The sequence below is a fragment of the Camarhynchus parvulus genome, chromosome 25, assembly GCF_901933205.1.
Source record: "Camarhynchus parvulus chromosome 25, STF_HiC, whole genome shotgun sequence".
NCBI lineage: Eukaryota > Metazoa > Chordata > Aves > Passeriformes > Thraupidae > Camarhynchus > Camarhynchus parvulus.
The window spans coordinates 2,034,105-2,059,621 of record NC_044595.1 but is presented as its reverse complement, the minus strand read 5'-3'; the positions used below and the strand labels follow the sequence as shown (position 1 = coordinate 2,059,621).

Here is a 25,517-nt window from a genome sequence, read left to right as displayed (position 1 = left end):
TGGGATTTCAGTGGGGTTCTCATGTGGGATTCCCAGTGGAATTCTTAGTGGGATCTCCAGTGGGGTCCTCAGTGGGATTTCCTGATCCCCAGTGGGATTCCCAGGAGGATTTCCATTGGGATTTCAGTGAGGTTCCCAGTGGGATTCTCAGTGGGATTTCCAGTAGGATCTCCAATAGGATCACCAGTGGGATTTCCAAACCCCCAGTGGTATTTCCAGCGGGATCCCCAGTGGGATCCTCAATGGGATTTCCAGTATGATCTCCAGTAGGATTTCCAAACCCCCAGTGGGATCTCCAGTGGGATACTCAATGGGATTTCCAGTAGGATCTCCAATAGGTTCCCCAGTGGGATTTCCAATAGGATCCTCAGTGGGATTTCCAATAGGATCCTCAGTGGGATTTCCAGTAGGATCTCCAGTGGGATTTCCAAACCCCCAGTGGCATTCCCAGTGGGATTCTCAATGGGATTTCCAGTAGGATCTCCAATAGGATCCTCAGTGGGATTTCCAAACCCCCAGTGGGATTTCCAGTGGGATCCCAGTGGCATTCCCAGTGGGATCCTCAGTGGGATTTCCAAAGGGATTCCCAGTGAGGTTCCCAGTGGGATCTCTGACTCCCCAAGGTGTTTTAGGACACCCACAGTTGCCCCTTTTTAAGGCTTTTCAAGTTTTATCTTTTCAAGTTTTATCTTTTCAAGTTTTATCTTTTCAAGTTTTATCTTTACCTGCAGTTCAGGCACCGACAGGATGGACTCTTCCGAGGCCGATGACATTTCCTCATCCTCATCTTGAGTAAAATCATCAAAATCATCTTCTTCCTCTTCTTCCTGCCCCTCCCTGTCCCCTGCGGCCTCGGGGCCGGCCGGCGTCCCCACGGACTGCCCATCGATGCTGGAGGAGTCCTCCGGCCTTCCCGGGGGGCTGCTGAACTCTGCCTCCCTCTCAGCGGGGCAAGGGGGGTTCTTTGGGGAGTCACTGGTGCCCGGTGGCCCTGCAGCCCCCGCAGCCTCCCCGTGCTGCTCCCCCTGGGGCGGGGAGGGCAGAGCCTGGCGTTCCTCCTCTCCCTTCTCCTCGCAGGGACCGTGCTCCTTCCTGGGCTCGTCCCCACAGGAACATGCAGCCTCCATGTTCAGCTCCTGGCCAAGGCCCAGCAGGAACTCCTCCTTCCTTTCAGCACATAAAAGATCTCTTTTCTGTGCCACGTTGGCTTCTTTGGGAGCATCACTTAAATCTTCAGACTTGATTTCCACCGATGCATCAGGATTTTCTAAGTGAGGCAGAAGCTCCACCCTGGGCAAAGGCTCTGATGTGTTCCCATCTCCTTCTCCCACTGCCCAGCTGCAGCAGTCACCCTTGCTGCCCTTGTCCTGAGCGTCCCCATGGGCAGGGTTTGTGCCACACTCCTTCTTCGGGGACAAAGTGGAGCAGGGCACAAAGAGCTCTGGGGGCTCCACCTTGGGCTCCACGGCAGGAAAAGCTCCTGGAGCAGGGAGCAGGGTCAGCTTCTCCTCGCCTTCACCCCCAGCAGGAGCAGACAGCCCGACAGGGCTGGGAGACACGATCAGCGACGGGATGGAGGAGGTGACCAGAGGCTGGTTTAAGGGGCATGGGAAGGTGGAGGGATTCACCAGCAGGGTTGTGACAGGAATGGCCTGAGCGCCCCGGCCCACGGCCGTGCTCAGGGGCTGGATCACGTTGCAGCCGTTGCCGATGTTCAGCACCTTCACTGTGGTGGCAGGCACAGTCAGGATGACAGGGGAGGGCTGGATCACAGGGGAAGCTTTGATCACTGGCGCAGATCTTGTCCCTTTTTTCCTCTGGTAGCCCTTCCTCACGCCCGGTTTGCGCGTCCTCATCCCGGCCAGGGCCGGCAGCATCACCTTGGGCTGCAAAGTCCCCGGCCCTGAGGCCACCAGAGCTGGGCCTACAGCAGCTGGGAAGGCTTGCCTGGAGTTTGGCTGGCCAGTGGAAAGAACATTCTGGAATTCCAAGGCATCCCCAGCTCCCAGCACTGCAGGGACCTTCAGGGGTGGTGGTGCTGGCTGGATGGGCCGGGGGGACGCGGCCCCGGACCCGGATGGGAGCAGCCTCTGACTGAGCCGATTTCTGATTCTTCTGCGCGCTGAGGGGGTTGGAGCTGGGCTGCAGGCAGGGGCTGGGGCGGATCAGCACAGATTTCAGAGCTGAAGATCTCTGCCTCCTCCAGGGCCTCCTGGAGAAGCGGTTGCCCAAAGGTTTCAGGGTGAGCACGAGCCCCTTGGGCATCAGCAGAGGGTATTTTTCATCACACTCCCTGCCTGCACGTTCCCTCTCTGTCCCCAGAAGGGCAGATTCTCCAGCAGGTGAAACTGGGGTCTCCTTGGCATCTTCTGCCAGCTGCTTCAGTTCTCCCTGGATGGAGGGCAAGCTTGCCTGAAGGGAATAAAAATTTATTGGAATTTATTAGTTATGGGTTATTTCTGTATTTCCGCCTTCAGAGTACAGAAGGCAACAGAGCTTCCTCTGTTTTATTTCCTTTATGCTACTGCATGTTACTTAACAGTACTTTTAATTCATGAGTTGCACTGCAAAGCCTTTAGGAGAATCTAAGATCCTGAGGAAAAAACAAAGCTTTTTGGCTTTATAAAGGTTGCTTTGGTAAACACAAGATTTTGTGGGAAGGAAACCTCCCTGTGCAACAGGGGGTGATCAAGAGAAATGGATTTTATGGCATTTGAGTGCAGTTGCTCCCTTGGGCACAGTCATCCCTGACTGCCTGACTCATAGGAATGGTCTCTGTGCCTCCAGGAAAAATCCACGTGAAAAGGAGATCGACAAGGGAAAAATCCAGAAGGAAAAAACCCAGAAGGGAAAAATCCAGAAGGAAAAAATCCAGAAGGAAAAAAATCCAGAAGGAAAAAATCCACAAAAGGAAAAAATCCACAAAAGGAAAATCCAGAAGGAAGAAAATCCAGAAGGAAAAAAAATCCAGAAGGAAAAAAATCCACAAGGAAAAAATCCACAAGGAAAAAAATCCACAAGGAAAAAAATCACAAGGAGAAAATCCACAAAAGGAAAAATCCATAAGGAAAAAAAATCACAAGGGAAAACAAAGGAAAAAATACATAGGAAAAAAAAACAAGGAAAAGATCACAAGGAAAAAATCCACAAGGAAAAAATCCACAAAAAAATCCAAAAAAAAATCCACAAAGAAAAAAAAAAAGAAACAAAAGGAAAAAAATCCACAAGGAAAAAAATCCACAAAAGGAAAAAATCCACAAAAGGAAAAAAATCCACAAAAGGAAAAAAATCCACAAGGAAAAAATCCACAAAAGGAAAAAATCCACAAAGGAAAAAATCACAAAAGGAAAAAAATCCACAAAAGGAAAAAATCCACAAGGAAAAAAATCCACAAGGAAAAAAATCCACAAGGAGAAAATCCACAAAAGGAAAAAAATCCATAAGGAGAAAATCCACAAAAGGAAAAAATCCATAAGGAGAAAATCCACAAGGGGAATATCCACAAGGAAAAAATCCACATAGGAAAAAAATCCACAAAAGGAAAAGATCCACAAGGAGAAAAATCCACAAAAAAAAAGGAAAAAACAAAATCCAAAAAGGAAAAAAATACAGAATAAAAAAAAAAAAAAAATAAAAAAAAAACAAAACCAAATAAAACCCACAAAAAATGACCCAAACAACAACTCCCCCCCAGAAAATACCTTTAACCAGAAGGGCAGGCGATGCTCTTCCCTCTCCACAGGAGCTTTCCACTCGTGGGGCTGAATTTCCTCACAGCATTTCACCAGCACAGGCAGCTGCTTGGTCTTTTTGTAGTACTGTGGGGACAGGAGACAAAGCCACACAGGTGACACTGCTGGGACGAAGGACTGGGCTCTCTGCAAGTGTTCATGCCCATAAAGCAAATTTTTTAACAAGGTTTTACCCACAGGAACATTAAAAATCAGTAACCAGGAGCTCCCTGCCATGCTGGCTGCTCTCACAGAGGTTCAGGCAGCTGTGCAGGTGTTGTTTTGTTTTATCTGGTTTTGTTTAATACAGGTGTTGTTTTATGTGTTTTTATTTTATGCAAGTGTTTTATGTGGTTTTGTTTTATGCAGGTGTTGTGTTGTTTTATCTGGTTTTGTTTAATACAGGTGTGTTGTTTTATCTGGTTTTATGCAGGTGTTGTTTTATCTGGTTTTGTTCTATGCAGGTGTTTTATGTGGTTTAGTTTTATGCAGGTGTTGTTTTATCTGGTTTTGTTTCATGCAGGTGTTGTGTTGTTTTATCTGGTTTTGTTTAATACAGGTGTTGTTTTATGTGTTTTTGTTTTATGCAGGTGTTTTCTGTGGGTTAGTTTTATGCAGGTACTGTTTTATCTGGTTTTATACAGGTGTTGTGTTGTTTTATCTGGTTTTGTTTCATGCAGGTGTTGTGTTGTTTTATCTGGTTTTGTGCAGGTGTTGTTTTATCTGGTTTTGTTTCATGCAGGTGTTGTGTTGTTTTATCTGGTTTTGTTCTATGCAGGTGTTTTCTGTGGGTTAGTTTTATGCAGGTATTGTTTTATCTGGTTTTATGCAGGTGTTATTTTGTTTTATCTGGTTTTGTTTTATGCAGGTGTTGTGTTGTTTTATGTGGTTTTGTTTTATACAGGTGCTGTTTTATCTGGTTTTGTGCAGGTGCTGTTTTATCTGGTTTTGTTTAATACAGGTGTGTTGTTTTATCTGATTTTGTTCTATGCAGGTGTTGTTTTATCTGGTTTTGTTTTATAGAGGTGCTGTTTTATCTGCTTTTGTTCCCAAGTGTTTTGTGCAGATGTTGTTTTATTTGGTTTTGTTTTTGTTTTATGTGGTTTTGTTGTGTACAGGTGTTGTGTTGTTTTTTGGTTTTGTTTTATACAGGTGCTGTTTTATCTGCTTTTGCTCCCAGCAGTTTATGGGACAGGATTACTGCCCAGCTGGCTGCAAACAACACTTTTATCTCAATTTTGCTACTCAAAAGCTCACTTGGATGAATTTTTAATCAGGATCACTGAGTTTGACCAGGACTATCTGAACTCCAAAGAGTCAAATCAGCCTCTAAACACCTCCCAAACCCAGTATCTAAGGGAAATAAAGAGCTGAACCCTCCCTGCTACCCCAAGGATGATATTTCATTTTAAAGAAGAAGCCCTTGGAGCACAGAGCCCAGGAGGTGCCCCTTACCCTGATGATGTTGTCAGGGGCTCTGTTCATGGTGAGGTTCTTGATCCTCACTGTCAGCTGATGGGCAGTTTTGGTGGGCAGCAGGTACTTGCTGATCAAAGGCTTGGGAAAATCCGTCCCTTCGAAATGTTTCAGCCCTAAAGCCAACAAGCTGCACAGGGAAAGAAGGAGGGGAGGAGATAAGAAACCTCTCAGCTCTCCCCAAGGGTTGAAATCCTCCTTAACAAACCAATTTCCACCCATTTGGTACAATAAGTGAAGCACTTACTTGTCCTCTGCCTTGGTGAAGACAATCTTGTCTTGGGGAGGGTTTGCTCTCAAGGAACAAATTGGCAGCAGCTCTGGGTACATAAAAACTTTCCTGGTTGCCAAAATCCAGGCCACTTGCTTTGGCAAACATGAGAATTCATTTGCTGCGAAAAGAATTGACAGGGAAGGACAGTTTTGTGTGTGTGGATGAATGTTTCTCACAGCTCGCTTCTTGAAAAATCTGCTTCTTTTACTCCTCTCACTGCAAAAAGGAATTCCTTCTTGTTTTTAGAATTTGCAGATTTCCTTGTTTCCCCCTTTAAGTTTACATCAGCAATAGGTAAAATTCTTTTCCCTTTCCATCTTTTCCTTTGCTTTGTAGCAAGGCAAAGACCAAGTGGCCACTCTGAGCCAATAAACATTTTTAGTGTATTGCAATTAGGAAATAATTAACTTCTGATTGTGATGGTGTGAGTTACAACATCTGTACTGTCTCACCCTTCACATGAGACTGAAAATAGAACAAAAGTTGTTTAAAACACCTCTCAGTTGCCCCAAATCTGGGTCAGAAAAGGGCACAATCCACCCTGTCCCCTCACTTGTATTTCTTCACAGCCTGCTCATGCTTTCCCCACCCTGTCCTTGTGGGAAATGGATTTACAGGAAATTGGTGTGGAGGCCAAAAAACACTTCTGTACATTGTAATTAAAAAATCATTAGCTTCTGATTGTGATGGTGTGAGTTACAACATCTGTATTGTCTCACCTTTCACATGAGATGAAAATAGAATAAAACACCTCTCAACTGCCCCAAATCTGGGTCAGAAAAGGGCACAATCCACCCTGTTCCCTCACTTATATTTCTTCACAGCCTGCTAATTGGTGTGGCTAAAGCTGAGAGACCAAGAAACACTTTTAGTATATTGTAATTAAGAAATAATTAACTTCTGATTGTGATGGTGTGAGTTATGACATCTGTATTGTCTCACCCTTCACATGAGACTGAAAATAGAATAAAAATGTTTTAAATTGCCTTTCAATTGCCCCAAATCTGGGTCAGAAAAGGGCACAATCCACCCTGTCCCCTCACTTATATTTCTTCACAGCCTGCTCATGCTTTCCCCACCGTGTCCCTGTGGGAAATGGATTTGTAGGAAATTGGTGTGGAGGCCAAAAAACACTTTTGGTATATTGTAAAAGGGCATAATCCCCTCCCTTACCATTCTTCACAGCCTTCCTAGGGCTCCAATCCACTGGGACCTGGGCATGGAAGTCCTCAATGAGCTGCAGGGCCCCCTGCAAGTTGCAGGGCTGGAACATGGTCTGGAATTTGGGGTCCTGGGGCACCTGGTGCAGGGTGGAGCTGCAGGCAAAGCTCCCGAGCTCGCTCTGCAAAGGCAGCAACACATCAGAGAGGGGCAGGGAACAAAGGGATATCATGCACAAAAAAATCAGATTGTAAATTATAAATGATCAGATTAGAAATCTGATATAAATAATCAGGTTATAAATATATTATAATTATAATTATAATTATTATTATTATTTAATCTGATTCTAAATCTTCATTTGGGGCATCACCAACCCAGGGATAGAGGGTGGGGAGGTGCTGGCACAGGGGGCTCAGAAAATTCTGGATTTCCCATCCTCGGCCAGGACTTGCAGATTTTCAATTTTTCCCCCTAAGTTTACATCAGCAGAAGGTAAAATTATTTTCCCCTTCTGTCTTTTCTTCCATTTTTTCCCTGGGTCACTGGAAGGTGTCCCTGGTGTTCCACTCAGGTGGAACTGAGTAAAAGCTTTAAGGTCCCTCCCCACCCAAACCATTCTGGCATTCCATGACTTTTATTTATTTTTTTTTTCCAATTCCCAACCTTTCCAGAATTCCAATATTTATCCCATTAAACCCATTCTCCATTCCAATATTTATCCCATTAAACCTATTCTCCATTCCAATCTTTATCCCATTCTCCATTCCAATATTTATCCCACTCTCCATTCCAATATTTATCCCATTAAACCCATTCTCCATTCCAATCTTTATCCCATTAAACCCATTCTCCATTCCAATCTTTATCCCATTCTCCATTCCAATATTTATCCCACTCTCCATTCCAATATTTATCCCATTCTCCATTCCAATATTTATCCCATTAAATTGATTCTCCACTCCAATATTTATCCCATTCTCCATTCCAATATTTATCCCATTCTCCATTCCAATATTTATCTCATTATACATTCCAATATTTATCTCATTATACATTCCAATATTTATCCCATTAAACCCATTCTCCATTCCCATATTCATCTCATTCTCCATTCCAATATTTATTCCATTAAAACACATTCATATTCCATCCCATCTTTAAACCCATTCTCCATTCCAATATTTATCCCATTCTCCATTCCAATATTTATCCCACTCTCCATTCCAATATTTATCCCATTAAATTGATTCTCCACTCCAATATTTATCCCATTCTCCATTCCAATATTTATCTCATTATAAATTCCAATATTTATCTTATTATACATTCCAATATTTATCCCATTAAACCCATTCTCCATTCCAATATTTATCCCATTATACATTCCAATATTTATCCCATTAAACCCATTCTCCATTCCAATATTTATCCCATTATACATTCCAATATTTATCCCACTCTCCATTCCAATATTTATCCCATTAAACCCATTCTCCATTCCAATATTTATCCCATTCTCCATTCCAATATTTATCCCACTCTCCATTCCAATATTTATCCCATTAAATTGATTCTCCACTCCAATCTTTATCCCATTCTCCATTCCAATCTTTATCCCATTAAACTGAAAACTAAGGTTCCTATCCAGACCCTTAATTCTCAGTTTAATGGAACAAATAAAAGAATTCACCTTTCTAAGCCAATTAATTACAAATAAATTAATATTTCTAAGTTTGCCCAGGGACCAGCAATAGTTTGGATTGATGGAAATCTGATTTTAGGCATTTCTTACCAAAAACATCTGGGTGGTGCTGGCCTCTGAACTCAGAGCTGGGTTGAAACTTGCCAGGAGATGGATTTGAGTCAGGAGCTGAACATGCTTGAGGAATAAAATCAGACAAATTGGGTTTTTTTTTTCAGTTTATCACAAACCCAAGGAACTGGAAAGCACAAATCCAAAGGCACAAGAAATATCTCCTGAGCACAGCAAAAATCTCTGCCTGCAAAAAAAATCTTAAAAGCAACAGAAAAAAACTGAGGGGAAATTGTAAAAGTTTATTGTACAAATTTTGAAGACATCAGCTGTTGAAGTATTTGGGCAGTTTCCCAGCTTTTGGGCCAAATTCTCATCACGACCAACACGGAAAATAATTTTTTCCCTACAAAAATACATAATTATTTCTTTAGCAACAACGATTTCAGCTCTCAGAACTGCCCATTTCTGAATTTCTACACAAGTTTTGTGCGGTGGCAGGAGGAAAAAAAAAAGAAGAATTCAAACTAGATCAAGACTAATACCCTTAGACAGTAAAAAAATTGGTGAAAATGGGATTTTTTAGAGAATGCAAGCATTGATTACCTGCTGCATTTGCTGCTGGAGCCTCTTCCTTTGTGCACTGTCCAGAACAAGGCTGTGGAGGGGTTTCTCACTTTGGGATTTGGATTTTTCAGCCTCTTGGGGTGCTTTGATTGAAGACTTTTTCATTCTCAGCTGCTCCAGTTGTTCCTTCACTGTCTGGTGCTGCTTGTTCAGCAAATTGGCCAGAGGCTCCTCAAATCTGTTGGAGACCAAAATGGAATCAATTGGAACGTGTAATAAAATGTAATAAATCTGATTTGATAATGCTTCATATTTAGAATATTTTTATTTCTTTAGAATATTTTTGTTTCTTTAGAATATTGTTCATTTATTTTACTCTTTATTTGGTTTGCACAGTTTGGTTTTGCCACCCCTGTACATACTCAACATTCTCTCCAGAAAGACCACACACACTGCTTCAAATCCTTCTGCTTTATTAAAAAAATATTTTAAAATATTAAAAAATACAAAAATTTTAAAACATTTAAGTATTTTAAATATTTACGTATAATTTTATATTATAAAATATTTTAATATTTAATTATAACTTTAATATTTAATGATTATTTAATTATTTAATTGTTTAATTATTACATTAATAGTTTTTAATTAATAATTATTAATAATTTATTAATTAATCTTTAATCGATAAATTATTAATAATAATTACATAATTAAATTAATAATTATTTATTCTAGTTTTGTTATTAAATTAATAATTAATAAGTAAGCGAATTAATAATTAATTATTATTAATAATAAAATAAATAATTATTATTAAATTAATAACTATTAAATAATTAATAATCAATTATTTCCCAGCCTTATGCTGAGAACTCTACCAGAGATCCTACAGTAAGAGCTACTCCTGTAGCAAAAGGAGTTCATTATTTCTTTATTTTATTTTATGTTATTTTATTTTATTTTATTTTATTTTATTTTATTTTATTTTATTTTATTTTATTTTATTTTAGCTACACCAGTTAATCTGATTTCTGCTGTACCAGGCCTGAGAATTGTTCCATGATGCTCCTAATGCAAGGTATCATAAAACCAACAAATAAATAAAATTTAAAAATAAATATCCATAAATAAATAAAATAAATCCAGCAAATAAAGATTTTTGCCTTAAAGAATCCTCTACACAGATAAAACCAGGGAAAAAAACAACTGGGAGAAGTGGCCCACCAAAGAAAAATTGATAAAATTTAATTTATCAATATTTAATAATAATAAATATATTACTATTTAATTAAAAATTAATAATAATTAAAAATAATGACATTTAATTTATTTAATTTAATATATTATCCAAGCCAAATGGTTTTCAGTTTGTAGCTGGTTTTAGAGCTGCTGCCCTCCCCTGTGGCACTGCTCAGCCCAGAGAGAGCATCCAGAAACCCCAGCCTTCATTGTAGCTCCTTTCCCAAACAGAGCCAGCTTCATCTTGAGCTGATCTGCCCCACAAATCAGGAGCCACCACCCCTCCTGCAGCTCCTCTTGAGCTGCTGGAATAAAGTGGAATTATGACCCAGAGAGAAATCACAGAAATATTGAATGATTTGGGTTGGAGGGAGGTTAAAATTCATCTCATTTCACCTCCTGCCATGGCAGGGACACCTTCCACCAGCCCAGGCTGCTCCAAACTGTCCAACCTGGCCTTGGACACCTCCAGGAGCAGCCACGGCCACAGATTAAACACTTTAAATCTGTTTTCATGTGTTTAATCCCAAATGTCCAAAGATTGGGGAGCTCAGGAGTTTCAGCTCCTCACCTCCCAGTTTGGGTGCAAGGGGATTTTGGGGCAATGTTCTCATAGAACCATGGAGTGGTTTGGGTTGAAATAGACCCAAAACATCATCTCTGGGAAATCTGCTTTCATGTGTTTAATCCCAAATGTCCAAAGATTGGGGAGCTCAGGAATTTCAGATCTTCATCCCTCCAGTTTGGGTGCAAGGGGATTTTTGGGCAATGCTCTCATAGAACCATGGAGTGGTTCGGGTTGAAATAGACCCAAAACCTCATCCAGCCCCAAGAGCAAAAATATTTTCCACCATCCCAGGCTGCTCCAAGCCCTGTCCAACACTTCCAGGGGTGCAGGGGCAGGCACAGCTGCTCTGGGAAATTTCTTTTCATGTATTTAATCCCAAACATCCAAAGATTGGGGAGCTCGGGAGTTAAGAGTTAGATCCTCACCCCCTCAAGTTTAGGTGCAAGGAGATTTTGGGGCAATGTTCTCATAGAACCATGGAAAAGGACGGGAAAAGACAAGGAAAGGACAAAAAAGGAGGGGAAAAGGAGGGGAAAAGGAGGGGAAAAGGAGGGGAAAAGGAGGGGAAAAGGAGGGGAAAAGGAGGGGAAAAGGAGGGAAAAAGGGAAAAGGGGGAAAAGGAGGGGAAAAGGAGGGGAAAAGGGGGGGAAAAGGAGGGGAAAAGGAGGGGAAAAGGAGGGGAAAAGGAGGGGAAAAGGAGGGGAAAAGGAGGGGAAAAGGAGGGGAAAAGGAGGGGAAAAGGAGGGGAAAAGGAGGGGAAAAGGAGGGGAAAAGGAGGGGAAAAGGAGGGAAAAGGAGGGGAAAAGGGGAAAAGGAGGGGAAAAGGAGGGGAAAAGGAGGGGAAAAGGAGGGGAAAAGGAAGAACAAGAAAGAACAGCACCAACTTAGTGCAGGCACTCTTGCCCTTTCTGTCCCTTTTTTCATCGTTTTATATTTTTCAGAAGCAAACAGATTTTCAGATTGCAAGCAGCAAAGTCAACGGTGGCAAAGAGAATAAAAAGAATCAATTGAAATGTCCAATCCCATGAATAAAAATGGGCTCAGAGCTTTCAGAACAGTGGCCTGAGCTGCCAGGACAGCTTTTCTCTTTGGTGGCTGCCACAGAGGAAATCAGGACATAAATAAATGCTCCTACCTGAGGGCCTGGGGGGTGTTGAAATTTGGCCGAGACTCTGTGAGAGCATCTCCATCTTCTGGCCTTTCATCTTTCATGCTGGAGAAGCCCATCTCACCCTGGAACTGGCAGAGATGTGGAGCAAATCAGGAGGAGGAAGCTCAAGGAAGAAATTTAACTTTGGCTAATGAAGCTCATGATGATCTGCTCGGCACAGAGCTTCCCTTCAGGAAATCCCTGCTGATCTTCAGAAAATCCCTACAATTCTTCACTCCAGGAAATCCCTACAGATCTTCCCTTCAGGAAATCCCTGTAGACCTTCACTTCACAGATCTTCACTTCAGGAAATCCCTACAGATCTTCAGGAAATCCCAAAAGACCCTCAGGAAATCCCTACAGATCTTCACTTCAGGAAATCCCTACAGATCTTCACTTCCAGGAAATCCCTACAGATCTTCACTTCAGGAAATCCCTACAGATCTTCATTTCAGAAAATCCCTGCAGATCTTCCCCTTCAGGAAATCCCTACAAATCTTCCCTTCAGGAAATCCCTACAAATCTTCATTTCCCTACAGACCTTCACTCCAGGAAATCCCTGCAGATCTTCATTTCAGGAAATCCCTGCAGATCTTCACATTAGGAAATCCCTACAAATCTTCACATTAGGAAATGCCTGCAGACCTTCATTTCACAGACCTTCACTCCAGGAAATCCCTACAGATCTTCAGGAAATCCCAAAAGACCCTCAAGAAATCCCTACAGATTTCATTTAGAAATCCCTACAGATCTTCATTTCAGGAAATCCCTGCAGATCTTCACTCCAGGAAATCCCTGCAGACCTTCACCTCAGAAAATCCCTACAGATCTTCACTCTAGGAAATCCCTACAGACCCTCAGGAAATCCCTGCAGACCTTAATTTCACATATCTTCATTTTAGGAAATCCCTGCAGATCTTCACATTAGGAAATCCCACCAGCCCCAGAAATCCCTGAGATACAAATCCCAACAACTTCAGGAAATCCCTACAGATCTTCACCTTAGGAAATTTTCCTTAGGAAATCCTACGACTTCACTTTAGGAAATCCCTACAGATCTTCACTTCAGGAAATCCCTACAGATCTTCATTTCAGGAAATCCCTAAATCTTCATCAGAAATCCCTGCAGAATTCCTCAGAATTCATTCCCCTCAATATCTTCACAGACATTCACTTCAGGAAATCCCAATCTTCACCCAGAAATCCTTCAACTTCACTCCAGGAAATCCCTACAGATCTTCACTCTAGGAAATCCCTACAGATCTTCACTCCAGGAAATCCCTACAAATCTTCACTTCAGGAAATCCCTACAGATCTTCACTTCACAGATCCTCACCCCAGGCAATCCCCGCAGACCTTCCCTCCCCAAGGCTGGAAATGACCCGGCAGAGGCAGAGCCCCTGGCACGCACAGCTGGCAGCTCTGTCTTTGTGCCAGTTCATCACTTACTGTCTCAAACAGCTCCTCCATCAGCTCGTTCACTTCCTTTTCTGCAAGCAAAATGAAAAAGGATAATGAAGGTGTCTTTTCCAAAAAACAGCAATCCTGTCATAATATCAGCTCAATTAAGGAATTTCTCTCGCAAAGGGAAATCCTCCTCCTGCAAAGAGGACCAAAAAAGAAAGGCCCCTGATAATTCATATTTTTAATGCTGGGCCCAAAAAAAAACTTGAGCTGAGATTGTCTGGATTCTAAAATATCACATAAAAACTCATTTTCATGATTACATCTAAAGTTATGTAAATCTGCAGTAAGACCTAAAGCAAGTGTGGCTTTTTGCAAAGCCAGAAAGTGAAGCTGAAGTCTGTGAGGACTTTAAAATCTAATTTAATTCAACCACAAGGCAAGCATTCCAGTCTGAACTGCCTGAAGCTTTCAGAATGCGTTACCACCTAATTTCAGGTTTTTATTGTCTAAATAAAACCTAAATATTGTTCTTCCCCTAAATATTGTTCGTCAGGCTGTGCTGCACCTGAGCACAGCAGCTCAGCCCAGATCTTTCCATGCACTCCCAGAGAGCCAAAAGCTGATCAAACCAGCATGCAGATCTTTATTTAACATCCTACACCCCAAAAAAATCCTTGCCACAAAACGCTTCCCAAGGAATTACTACTGCCAACAAGACAGGAGGGGGAATTCCTGAGGAACTTACTGGTGATTCTCACAGCACGGTCATTCCTGAAATCTTCTGTGTCTGGCTCATCCAGATCTTCCAGGAAATTGTACTCAGGGTCGTCATCATCATCAGCTTCATCTGCAAAGGAGCAGGTTTTGAACAGGTTTTAATCAGGTTTTAATCAGGTTTTGTCATCATCCTGCCCCAGCACCAAGGCAGGAGCTTTATTTATTCGCTGTCACAAAGAGGAGTTTTGTATTTATGGAAACAATAACAAACCTGACAGCTCAGTTTGACCCTGAGCTACAACTGTTCCCATTCTGAAAAGCTGCCTTGAGTCTCTGGGATCTGAATTTCAGCTAAATTTACAAAGAATCCAGCGGTGTCAATTCAGTTTCTGGTTTATATTTAATTTGCACAACTGTAAGCAACCAGGAAATACAGGGAAAAAAAGACGGTCAGGCCCCAGAGCTTGTTCCTGTTTCTTCTCAAAAATAAAAGAAGTTTTTCTACCCCAAAAAACCCCCAAAAAGTGAATGTGGCCCAATGAAGGAGTACAACAAACTGGGATTCAGGTGCATCAGGGGTTAAATCCATCACTTCCCTTTGTGCTTGCCAGTTCCTGACATATTTACAGGATATTACATAAATATTTACAAGTGAGACACCTGAAGTTTAAACACTCCCACAAAGGGGAAGATGAGGGAAGCTGACTGCAAGACTCATGCACGGGATTAAAAAATTAATGGTTGCGGACAAAAATATAAATTAATAAAAACAAATATAAATATATATATGTATAAATTAAAAAAAACCCCAAAGCTTCAGGTTTTCAACAGACAATCATGGAATGGTTTGGGAGGGAAGGAACCTTGGAACACAAGTCCTGTGAGGAACAACAGAGGGAGAAAAGGAGACTCAGGGGTGACCTTATCACTCTCTACAACTTCTTGAAGAATGGTTGGAGTCAGGTGGGGTTGGTCTCTTTCTCCAAGAGCTGACAGAATGAGAGGGCACAGCCTTAAGCTGCACCAAGGAAAATTTAGGTTGGATATTAGGAAAAATATCTTCCAAACCAGCGATTCTGTGAATTCTGTGAAATAGATTTGTAAAAAATTCTTAAAGCTTTGACTGACAGAAGACGAACAAGGCCTTCCTGGGATTTTTAGCCCAACCCTAAAAATATTCCATTCCTGCCACAGAAAGGCTGATAAAGCTCTGCAATGGCCTGCTCAGGGAGGGGGTGCCATCACCATCTCTGAATGTGTTTAAATAAACCAGGATGGGGCAATTTTAACACAAATTCATGGTGTTTTACACATGAGTGACTCAGTGACCCCTCCAGCTCTGGCAGGTACCTTCATTCTCCATGTCATAATTCATGAGCAAGTTCTGATAAGGTTCTGATAAGGTTCTGATCAAGTTCTGCTCAAGTTCTGCAATGGCCTGCCCATGGAGGCGGGGGAGCCACCATCCCTGGATGTGTTTAAACAAGCCTGGATGTGGCAATTTTAACACAAATTCATGCTGTTTTACACATCAGTGACCCCTCCAGCTCTGGCAGGTACCTTCATTCTCCATGTCATCATTCATGAGCAAGTTCTGATAAGGTTCTGCTCAAGTTCTGCTCAAGTTCTGACCAAGTTCTGACCAAGTTCTGACCAAGTTCTGCAATGGCCTGCCCATGGAGGTGGTGCCATCACCATCTCTCAATGTGTTTAAACAAGCCTGGATGTGGCAATTTTAACACAAATTCATGGTGTTTTACACATCAGTGACCCCTCCAGCTCTGTCAGGTACCTTCATTCTCCACGTCATCGTTCATGAGCCCCCTGAGCCACCTCTCCCACTCCTCGTCGTCGCCCGTGCTGGGCTCGTACATGTCGGGGGTGATGTCGGGCGCGCGCAGCTCTGCCTCCAGCTGCCCCAGGGGAACGTCCTTCAGGGGCCTCTTGGAGCGGGTCCTGAAGGCAATCAGGCTGTCCTCCAGGGGCTGCAGGGGCAAATAAAACATTCCTGGGGTGTTCAGCTCAGAAAAAGTCACAGAGAGGCAGGAAAAAAATTATAAATTCCTAGGAAAAATCCACAACGTCCCTCCAGAGTGTACCCGAAAAAGCCCAGAACGTCCCAGAAAAAAACCAGGAAAAAGCCCACAAAATGCCTCTAGAATGTCCTAGAGAAAGCTTAGACCATCTCAGAAAAAAAACCCAGAACAAACTTCAGAATGTCCCAGGAAAAAGCCCAGAATATCCCAGGAAAAAAACACAGAAAAAACCTCAGAATGTCCTAGAGAAAGCCCAGACCATCCCAGAAAAACCCCAGAACAAACTTCAGAATGTCCCAGAGAAAGCTTAGACCATCTCAGAAAAAAAACCAGAACAAACTTCAGAATGTCCCAGGAAAAAGCCCAGAACATCCCAGGAAAAAAACACAGAAAGTCCCAGAAAAAAACCCAGGAAAAAAACTCACAAAGTTCCCCAGAAAAAAAAATAACCAGGAAAAAAACCCCACAAAGTACCCCCAGAAAGTCCCAGAAAAAAACCCACAGAATCCATCCAGAACATCCCAGAAAAAAATCTCAGAATGTCCCAGGAAAAAACACAGAACGTCCCAGAAAAAGCCCAGGAAAACACCCACAAATCCCCCCAGAACATCCCAGGAAAAAACCCAGAACAAACCCCAAAATGTCCCAGGAAAAAGCCCAGAACATCCCAGGAAAAAAACCCACAAAGTCCCAGAAGAAAACCCACAAAGACCCCCAGAACATCCCTGAAAAAACCTCAAAATGTCCCAGAAAAAAAAAGCAGAAAAAACCCCAGAACATCCTTGAAAAAAACCCAGAATGTCCCAGAAAAAATCTCAGAATGTCCCAGGAAAAAAACCCAGAACAAACCCCAAAACGTCCCAGGAAAAAGCCCAGAACATCCCAGGTAAAAAAACACAAAGTCCCCCCGGAAAGTCCTAGAAGAAACCCCAGAATGTTCCAGGAAAAAAACCCACAAAGTCCCCTCAGAACATCCTGAAAAAACCCTAGAACTTCCCAGGAAAAAACCCAGAACAATCCCCAAAACATCCCAGGAAAAAGCCCAGAACATCCCAGGAAAAAAAGCCACAAAGTCCCAGAAGAAACCCAGAAAGTCCCAGAAAAAACCCACAAAGTCCCAGGAAATAAACCCCAGAACATCCCAGAAAAAAAAAAAATGAAAAAGCCCAGAAAAGACCCCAAGAAAAAAAAAAAAAAAAAAAAAAAAAAAAAAAGAAAAAAAAAACAAAAAAGAAAAAAAAAAAAAAAAAAAAAAAAAATAAAAGAAATAAGGAAAAAAAAAAAAAGAAAAAAATAAAAAAAAAAATAAAAGAAATAAAAAAAAAAAAGAAATAAAAAGAAATAAGAAATAAGAAAAAAAAAAAAGAAAAAGAAATAAAAGAAATAAGAAAAAAAAAAAAAAAAAAGGAAAAAAATACAAAAAAAAAGGAAAAAAAAAGGGAAAAAAAAAAAAAAAAAAAAAAAAAAAAAAACCAGAAAAAAAAAAAAACAGAAAAAACCCCAGAAATTCTCCTCCTCTCTATAAAATGTTAACTGACAAAGGCAGCAGTGTACCTGGTAGGAGTCCATGCAGACAGGGCTCGAGGCCAGCTCCTCATCCACCGCGTGCAGCTTCTCCATGAAGGTGCTGTCCTTGCTCTGCTTGGGTTTGGGAGGTGGGGGGGGTCCCATGGGCACCACTTCAGCACTGATGTGTCTCACTGCAGGTGGGGCGACCACCTCCATCTAATTCCGAAGGTTAAGAGGTTTTATTCAGGACAGAAATTCCCAAGGGCAGAGTAAATCTCTTTTTCTGCTTGAACTAGAAATGGGGGAAATGCTTCACAGAAGGATGTGGGATTTTCTTAATTAAATTCACTTTGCTTTTCGGAAAGTACAAAGAAATATGAAGATTTTCTGGAAAGGAGACATTTGGAAGATTTGAGTATCAGTCTCAGCATTACCACAGCTGATAAACCTGAACACCAATTAAAATCCTCCCAGAAACAAACTCATGGTGAGTAGAATGTGGAAATATCAGTTTAATAATGCTGGTTTTGATCTCAGTGTCACTTCCCAGGGGCTTTCTGATTCTTGTTTCCTGATCCTTGGCCTCTATCACATTAAATTCCTAATTAAACCAGGGTTTGCTCATCCTGGGAAATAAAAATAATGCCAAAAAAAAAAAAATTAACTGTGATAATAAATTTCATATAGCTGGTAAAAAGTATGGATTTGTGTGATTTAATACGCATTCATAAGGTAATTTCTTTATTTTAAATAAATAAATAAATACATTCAATAAGAATTCAATAAGAATTCAATAAGAATTCAATAAGAATTCAATAAGAATTCAATAAGAATTCAATAAGAATTCAATAAATTCAGATCTGGGTCCAAAACTAACTAAAGCTACTGATGAGAATCGATGAATTTGGAATTTAGATCCTCACATTTGGAGAAGGAGGGAATGCACCCAGCACTCCCTCTGCCTGTGCACAGTCACACAAACACCTTTATGCTTTTACCAAAATCATTGACTTCCTGTACTTGGCTTAGGAGCAGAAATTCTCCTGCACTCCTCAGGAATTATCAGAAAAATAATCATTTTCTAAGGAACTGACAACATTTTCCATACCCAGAGCTTTATTTTAGACTCAGCCCTTCCTCAAGGAAATGTTGCAGTGGGACACTAAATCCACCTGGCAGCTGGAATGTCCCCACAACTTGAGAAATTGATTTTTTTGGGGGGGTTTGGATGAATAAATTAGGAAAAACTGTTTGCTCCAGCTTTACCTCACAGAGGGTCCCTCCCTCCTCATCAGAGGAGCGCCGTGTCCTGGACCTCTTGGCTCCACGAGGAGAAGAAGCTGTGCTCTCCACATCACTCTCCAGCAAGCTCTGCAGGGCAAAAGTGCCAAAAACACTCTCAAAAACCATCTCAAAAACCAAAAAAAGTCTCAAAAACCATCATGCCACAATCAATAATTGCCCCAAACAACATTTCAAAGCCTCTCTTCCAGCCAAATGAATAGTAGAGCACTGAAGAATGATGGCTGGAAGATTTCAAGTATCCACGGGTTAAAATGAATTGGGTTTTTCTGCCTCAGACACAGAGCTCTGTGCTGAACACACAAGCTGCATTTACCTCTTCTGCAGTCTCATCCTCCTCTTCATCATCAGGCTGATATTCCTCATCAGAGGAATCATCTTCCTCCAGGGGAATGTCCACAAACTGAGGGGGCTGCACACAAGAGAAAAGAGGGTGACCACTCTTAGCAGCAGGAGGAGGAGTTCACAATCAGAGCAAATGTTTCAAAGCCAGGAAACACCCTGAAGCTCAGAAAGGAAATCCTGAAGGAAGCAAAGAAATAAATTCCTGAAAGATTGGCCAAGGAAAGCCAAGGTGCAAGAACAGGCACAAATCATTTAGTATTTATGTGATGGAAATTGCACGAGCAGCTCAGACATGGTTTTAGTACACGAGTCTGCTCCAGCCCTCCAAAAGAGGAAGCTCCAGTGTGATGTCCCCTTCCCCAGCAATCATTCACTTACCTTCACCTCGTTTGCCTTCTTAATTGGAGAAATATTCCATGTTGGAATCACCTGGGGACAGCAAAAACACTTGGGCTGTGTCACACAGGCAGGGTCAACCTCATCCATCTCAGGAGCCCCTGAGCTTGATCCCCACAGTGGCCAGAGCTCAAACAAAGCCTTCAAATCTCCCATGGGATCTCCAGGAAGTGAATTCAGGACAATGGACATTGGGAGTTCACTGCCCTTGCCAAGCCTGACCTGGCTCTGTGATGCCCAGCTCAAATTAATCATTTTTTCTTAACATTGTCTTAATTGATTCTTTTCACTCCAAGACTCAAACCACATTTATGCTCCTCTCAGAGGGTCACACAACCAAAATCACTGATCAAATAACAGGACAGGCTGAGCTGGAAGGGATAAGGATCATGAATCCATGCACAGAAAGCCCAAAAAACCCACCCTGGGCATCCCTGGGAGCATTGTCCAAACTTTCTTGGAATTCTGGCAGCCTTGGGAATTCTGGGACCATTCCCTGGGGAGCCTGGGCTCCTAAGGGGAAGAACCTTTTCCTATATCCAGCCCAAATCTCCCTGGCACAGCTCCAGCCATTCCCTGGGGTGCTGTCCCTGTCACACAGAGCAGAAGCTGGAGCAGAGGATTTACTGGATTTACTCACCCCTCCTTTCTCCACCACTTCCTTCAGTTTGGAACGAGTCATTTTGGGCTCCTGAGAGTTGAAAACAAGACAACAGCAACAAATTCAGTCCTTTCCTTAAGGACAGACTTTCCCCAGCAAGTCTTTACTATGAGTAAAGTTACTATGAGTAAAGTTACTATGAGTAAAGCTACTATGAGTAAAGTATAGCTTACTATGAAGCTCTTCTCTTTTTTTAAAATTCATTACCTTTAAATTCACTGCCTTTAAATTAATTACCTTTCAGACCAATAACCAAACCAATCACCAATAACTCAAAAATAACCTCAAATGACCTCAAAAATAACTCCTCCTGTTTTTAATTTACACTCAGATATTACTCATTTCATCCAGGTGGTAAATCTGATGATGAAACCTAATTATTATAACAGGTAAATTACTTTTTTTGTTCTACCTCTTCTCCCCACATCCCATTATGGCCCAGGAAGGCCTTGTGTAATTTGGAACAATTGATGAAATAAACTGGGCAGGTTTTTTACTTACAAACAAAGGAATATCTTCTGTCTCACTGATGGCTGCTTTCACCATGGCCACCACGTGCTCGTTTGTGATCACTTCCTAAAGGAACACACAAAACCAGGATGTTTATCAAAGAGAAACAGACAATGCAACAAGAGTTGGATAAACTACCTGGAAATACGATGGGGAAATACTCAGTGTACAATTTGTAATTACACTGTAGCAAAAATGATTGTTCAGAGATCGGACAGCAAAATTTAAATTAATTCATTTAAAATAAATGATTTCATTTTAAATTGTTAAAATTTAAAATCAATGAATTGATTTAAAATTTAAATCACAGCAGCGAGTAAAATATTTGCACTACATTCTCTGTGAATGCTCCCCAGAATAAATTCCCAGCAGAGAGAAGGAAAATAGTCAAAACAAAAGCCCACAGCAGTCTGCCTGATATCAGTAATCAGCCATGTCATGGAATCAGTAAAATGTGCTGATCCCAGTCACAGGAGGAATGCAGCTGTGAAGCTGCACCAGAAAACCTAAATCTTGATTAAACTTCAATCTTTAAGCACCCACAGGCTCCCAAATCTCTGGAGAAAGTGCAGAATACTTTCCAGTATGGAATATGTAAACCTCTGGAGAAAGTGTGGAATAATATTCAGTCTTTAAAACATTTCACTACTACATTCCAGAAAAATTGGGAGAAATAGGGGAAGGAGGAGAAGGAGGAGAAATAGGGGAAGGAGGAGAAGGAGGAGAAGGAGGAGGAGGAGGAGGAGGAGGAGGAGAAGGAGGAGAAGGAGGAGGACCAGCCTCCACCCTAAAACCTCCATCTTGCTTCATAATTATTACTATATTCTAAAACCCCAAACTCTTAAGTTTTCCACCCCGTGATATCACACACTTCTAATCAAACTCCACACCCACAATCTCAGTTCTATCATTCCATCTTGGAAGCTTCTCCACAGCCTCAGGTCAAACGCTGTGCTCTCCTGGGAGTCAGAATCAGCACAGAAAGTTTAAAATTCTCTCAGCATCCAGAACTCCAACCAAGAATTCTGCTGACCAAGAAAGAGGGACCCAAGAGCCAGCAGCACTGGCCAGTCCCCACACTCACGTGCAGGATGTTCCTCACGTTGACCACGGTCAGGTTGTGCTGCTTGGCTCCGTCCTCCAGGGTGCGGTCCAGGGACTCGTCCAGCTTGATGTCACAGGACAAGGAGCCCTCTTCTTCCTGGCTTTTCACTTCTCTTTTCCTTTTGCTTGCCTTCCTCCTCCTCTTCCTCCTCTCCACGTCCTCCCCGTCCTGCTCCTCTGAAAAATCAGCAGAAATGGAATCGAAGAACCTCGGCTGCTTCGCATCCGAGAAGGAAGAGTTGGAAAATAAACACAAAATAGAATTCTGCAAAAAACTTGCAAGACCCTTGCAAAGATGATTCTCCTTGCAAAGGTGATTCTCCTTGCAAAGGTGATTCTCCTTGCAAGACCCTTCTGGCAAAGATTCCTGTTGCACAGGTTCTCCTTGCAAGACCCTTTTTGCAGAGATTTTCCTTGCAAAGATGGTTCTCTTTGCAAGACCCATCTTGCAAAGATTCTCCTTGTAAGACCTTCCTTGCAGAGATTCCCCTTGCAGAGATTCCCCTTGCAAGACTTGCAAGATTTTCCTTGCAAAGATTCTCCTTGCAAAGGTTCCCCTTGCAAAGATTGTTCTTGCAAAGATGATTCTCCTTGCAAAAATTGTTCTTGCAAAGATGATTCTCCTTGCAAAGATTGTTCTTGCAAAGGTTCTCCTTGCAAAGATGGTTCTCCTTGCAGAGGTTCCCCTTGCAAGACCCATCTTGCAAAGGTTCTCTTTGCACAGATCCTCCTTGCAAGACCCTTGTTGCAAAGATTCCCCTTGCAAGAGTCTTCCTGCAAGATTTTCCTCGCAAAGATTCCCCTTGCAAGACCCTTCCTGAAAAGATTCCCCTTGCAAAGGTTCTCCTTGCAAAGGTTCTCCATGCAAAGGTTCCCCTTGCAAAGGTTCTCCTTGCAAAGGTTCTCCATGCAAAGGTTCCCCTTGCAAAGGTTCTCCGCTAAAAGGTTCTCCATGCAAAGGTTCCCCTTGCAAAGGTTCTCCTTGCAAAGGTTCTCCATGCAAAGGTTCCCCTTGCAAAGGTTCTCCTTGCAAAGGTTCTCCATGCAAAGGTTCCCCTTGCAAAGGTTCTCCTTGCAAAGGTTCTCCATGCAAAGGTTCCCCTTGCAAAGGTTCTCCATGCAAAGGTTCTCCATGCAAAGGTTCCCCTTGCAAAGGTTCTTGCAAGAAACAGCAGAGCTTCCATCAGCTGATGCGAGACCGCCCAAACAGAAGCAGCCATGAGAACCAGAAATTCTTTTGAATGATGGATTCAAGTTCTGCAGGACCTGACTGAAGTTACTTGAGCACATCAAGGTCACTGCAGCTGCCACCTCCTCCAGAATGATTTATAAAATGGCCTCAGCAGCCTTTTGACACCTTGAATAATGCTGTAAAACTCCAGGTACCACACAGCAAGAACAGGTTAATTTCCAGGACTTAAAAAGTGTTTTCCTGCTTTGTTGGCTCAGAAAATCTTCATTTTCTCTGTAGCAGAGCAGGGATTTTTAGTAGCCAAGAATTGCAGAGATCAACTCCAGCACGTTCCACTGAATTACAGAGCACAAGATGAAAATTTAATAAAAAAAGCCCTGCATCAACACATCCCCCACCACCTTCACAATTCCAGAGTTTGCTGTATCAGCCAAATTCATCCAAAACAGCCCCAAACCCAAATTTTCCTCATCACTCCGCTGGGAGCGCTCACCAGCTCGGGCGTTCTTGGGTGGCTTCATGGTGGTGGGATTTCTGGCAGCAGAAACCTGCAGGGAGCTTCTCCCTGGAGACTCTGGGCTTTCACTTGGATACAGATCCCTCTGCGAGCTCACTTCCACCTCTGTGTACAGCTTGGGGATTTTCCCTGGAAACAGAACACCCAGCTGCAGGCAGACACACCACAGAGCAAGGATAACGCACCAAAGCGGGTGCTACACCTAACAAATTAATTTTTCATTCATTTCCCATTGAATTTCCCATTCAAACACATCAAAGCAAGAGCCACAGGTATGAGGCACAGGGCAGCAGCAGCTCCATCCTGCTGGGAATAGCCCCAGACACAGAGATCCCACTGCAGCTCTTTCAGCCTCACAGCCACGCTCAAACCCACCCCCTGGCACATCAGCCAAGCGCCAGAACCTGGGGATTCCTCCAAAATGTGGTTGAGTCCCTGTTGTACAAGTGCTCCTGCCACAGGAGGGGCAGACACAGCTTTGGGATGAAGTTTCACGGCCAGCGTGGGCTAATGAACCCACCTGGCTGCAGGAGTGGCTACAAACCCTTCAAACCCTTCCCCTCCTGCTCTGGGCAGCCCCACAGCCCAGAAAACAACTGGGAACGGCCCCATTCCACCTCCTTCCTTGGCACAAACTCAGCTTTCAGCCAAATCAGGGAGCTCATCACAGCAGCACGAGAACCAGAGATGATTCTCACTGAGAATCACAGAAAGCATCAAGCCTGAAGGGCCACAGAGGGTCACCTGTGCAGGCAGGGACATCCCAGGGCCCAGGGCTGCTCCAGGTGCCTCTGGGATCCCCAGGCACGGAGGCTCCGCAGCCTCTCTGGGCTCTGCTCAGGGCTGGGCACTGCCCAGGGCAGCAGTTCTGCCTCCTGGGCAGGGGCAGCTCCTGGGCTCAGGCCCTGCCCGTGGCTCTGGGGCCATTGCTGGGCCTGGAGCAGAGCCTGGGGCTGCTCTGACCTCTGCACACTGGGATGGACTGGGACAGACTGGGGGACACAGGGAAACTCAGGTACACTCAGAGACACCCAGGGACACCCAGAGACACCCAGGGACACACACAGGGATACCTGGGGAAATAAGACAGAGAAAAAAGAACAAAAATACACTGGAGAAACAACATTCAAAAAAAGAAAAAAGACACCACAAAGACAACAAAGAGAGGAGAGGCCAGGAATCAGAGAGAGACAGGGACACCCAAGGACACAAACAGCGACACAAACAGGGACACCTGGGGACACTCAGGGACACCCAGGGCTGAGGCCCCTCTCAGCTGGGGCTCCTCTCCAGGCTGAGCAGCCCCAGCTCCCTCAGCCTTCCCTCGTCAGAGATGTCCCAATCCCCTCATTCATCTCCGGACTCGTGGGGACTCAGAAACACCCACGGACTCTTTCCCAAATAATCACAGAATGGTTCGTGTGGCGAGGAAACATAAATCCCATCCCATGCCGCCCTTGCCATGGCAGGGACACCTTCCACCATCCAGCCCAGCCTTGGACACTTCCAGGGATGATCAAACAGCGGGGAAAAAACCTCATTTTCATTTTAATCTGTAACACTTCCTTAGGAAAAAATAAACCCGAAACAAAATAAACACAAAATCCCAGGGCGCAAAGCCGCCGCCCCTGCCGGTACCTTCCGCCGCCGCCGCCGGGCTGCCGGGCCCCGCGGGGAGCTCCTGCCCGGGGCTCGGGGCCGCCCTCACCGGAGGCTTCCTCCCGCTCTTCGGCGAGGCCTCCCCGGGCCCCCTCCCCGCGGGCCTGGCGGAGCCGCCTCCCTCAGCGGCACCGGAGCCTCCGGGCAGCTCCGCGTCCTCCCCGCGCTCCCTGGGGCTCGGCGGCCCCGCCGCTGCCGCCGCTCTGCGCTTCTTGCAGGGCAGCATCTTGAGCGCCA

The 25,517-nt window shown here is 43.4% G+C and overlaps 1 protein-coding gene across 1 annotated transcript in view; it reads right to left on the bottom strand.

The window, feature by feature from the left end:
- Positions 1–23,923, bottom strand: part of LOC115913297 (GON-4-like protein) — a 39,924-nt gene extending 16,001 nt beyond the window's left edge. Inside the window, 21 exon segments of the mRNA XM_030965257.1 lie at positions 726–2,057; positions 2,059–2,412; positions 3,702–3,818; positions 5,187–5,337; positions 5,455–5,599; positions 6,655–6,823; positions 8,438–8,524; positions 9,005–9,203; positions 11,911–12,014; positions 13,375–13,415; positions 14,078–14,179; positions 15,842–16,034; positions 17,640–17,810; positions 18,861–18,965; positions 19,213–19,308; positions 19,620–19,670; positions 20,278–20,328; positions 20,800–20,874; positions 21,893–22,089; positions 23,598–23,880; positions 23,882–23,923. Of these exon segments, the coding sequence (XP_030821117.1) occupies positions 726–2,057; positions 2,059–2,412; positions 3,702–3,818; positions 5,187–5,337; positions 5,455–5,599; positions 6,655–6,823; positions 8,438–8,524; positions 9,005–9,203; positions 11,911–12,014; positions 13,375–13,415; positions 14,078–14,179; positions 15,842–16,034; positions 17,640–17,810; positions 18,861–18,965; positions 19,213–19,308; positions 19,620–19,670; positions 20,278–20,328; positions 20,800–20,874; positions 21,893–22,089; positions 23,598–23,880; positions 23,882–23,923 (4,065 nt within the window).
- Positions 23,924–25,517: the final 1,594 nt, after the last annotated feature.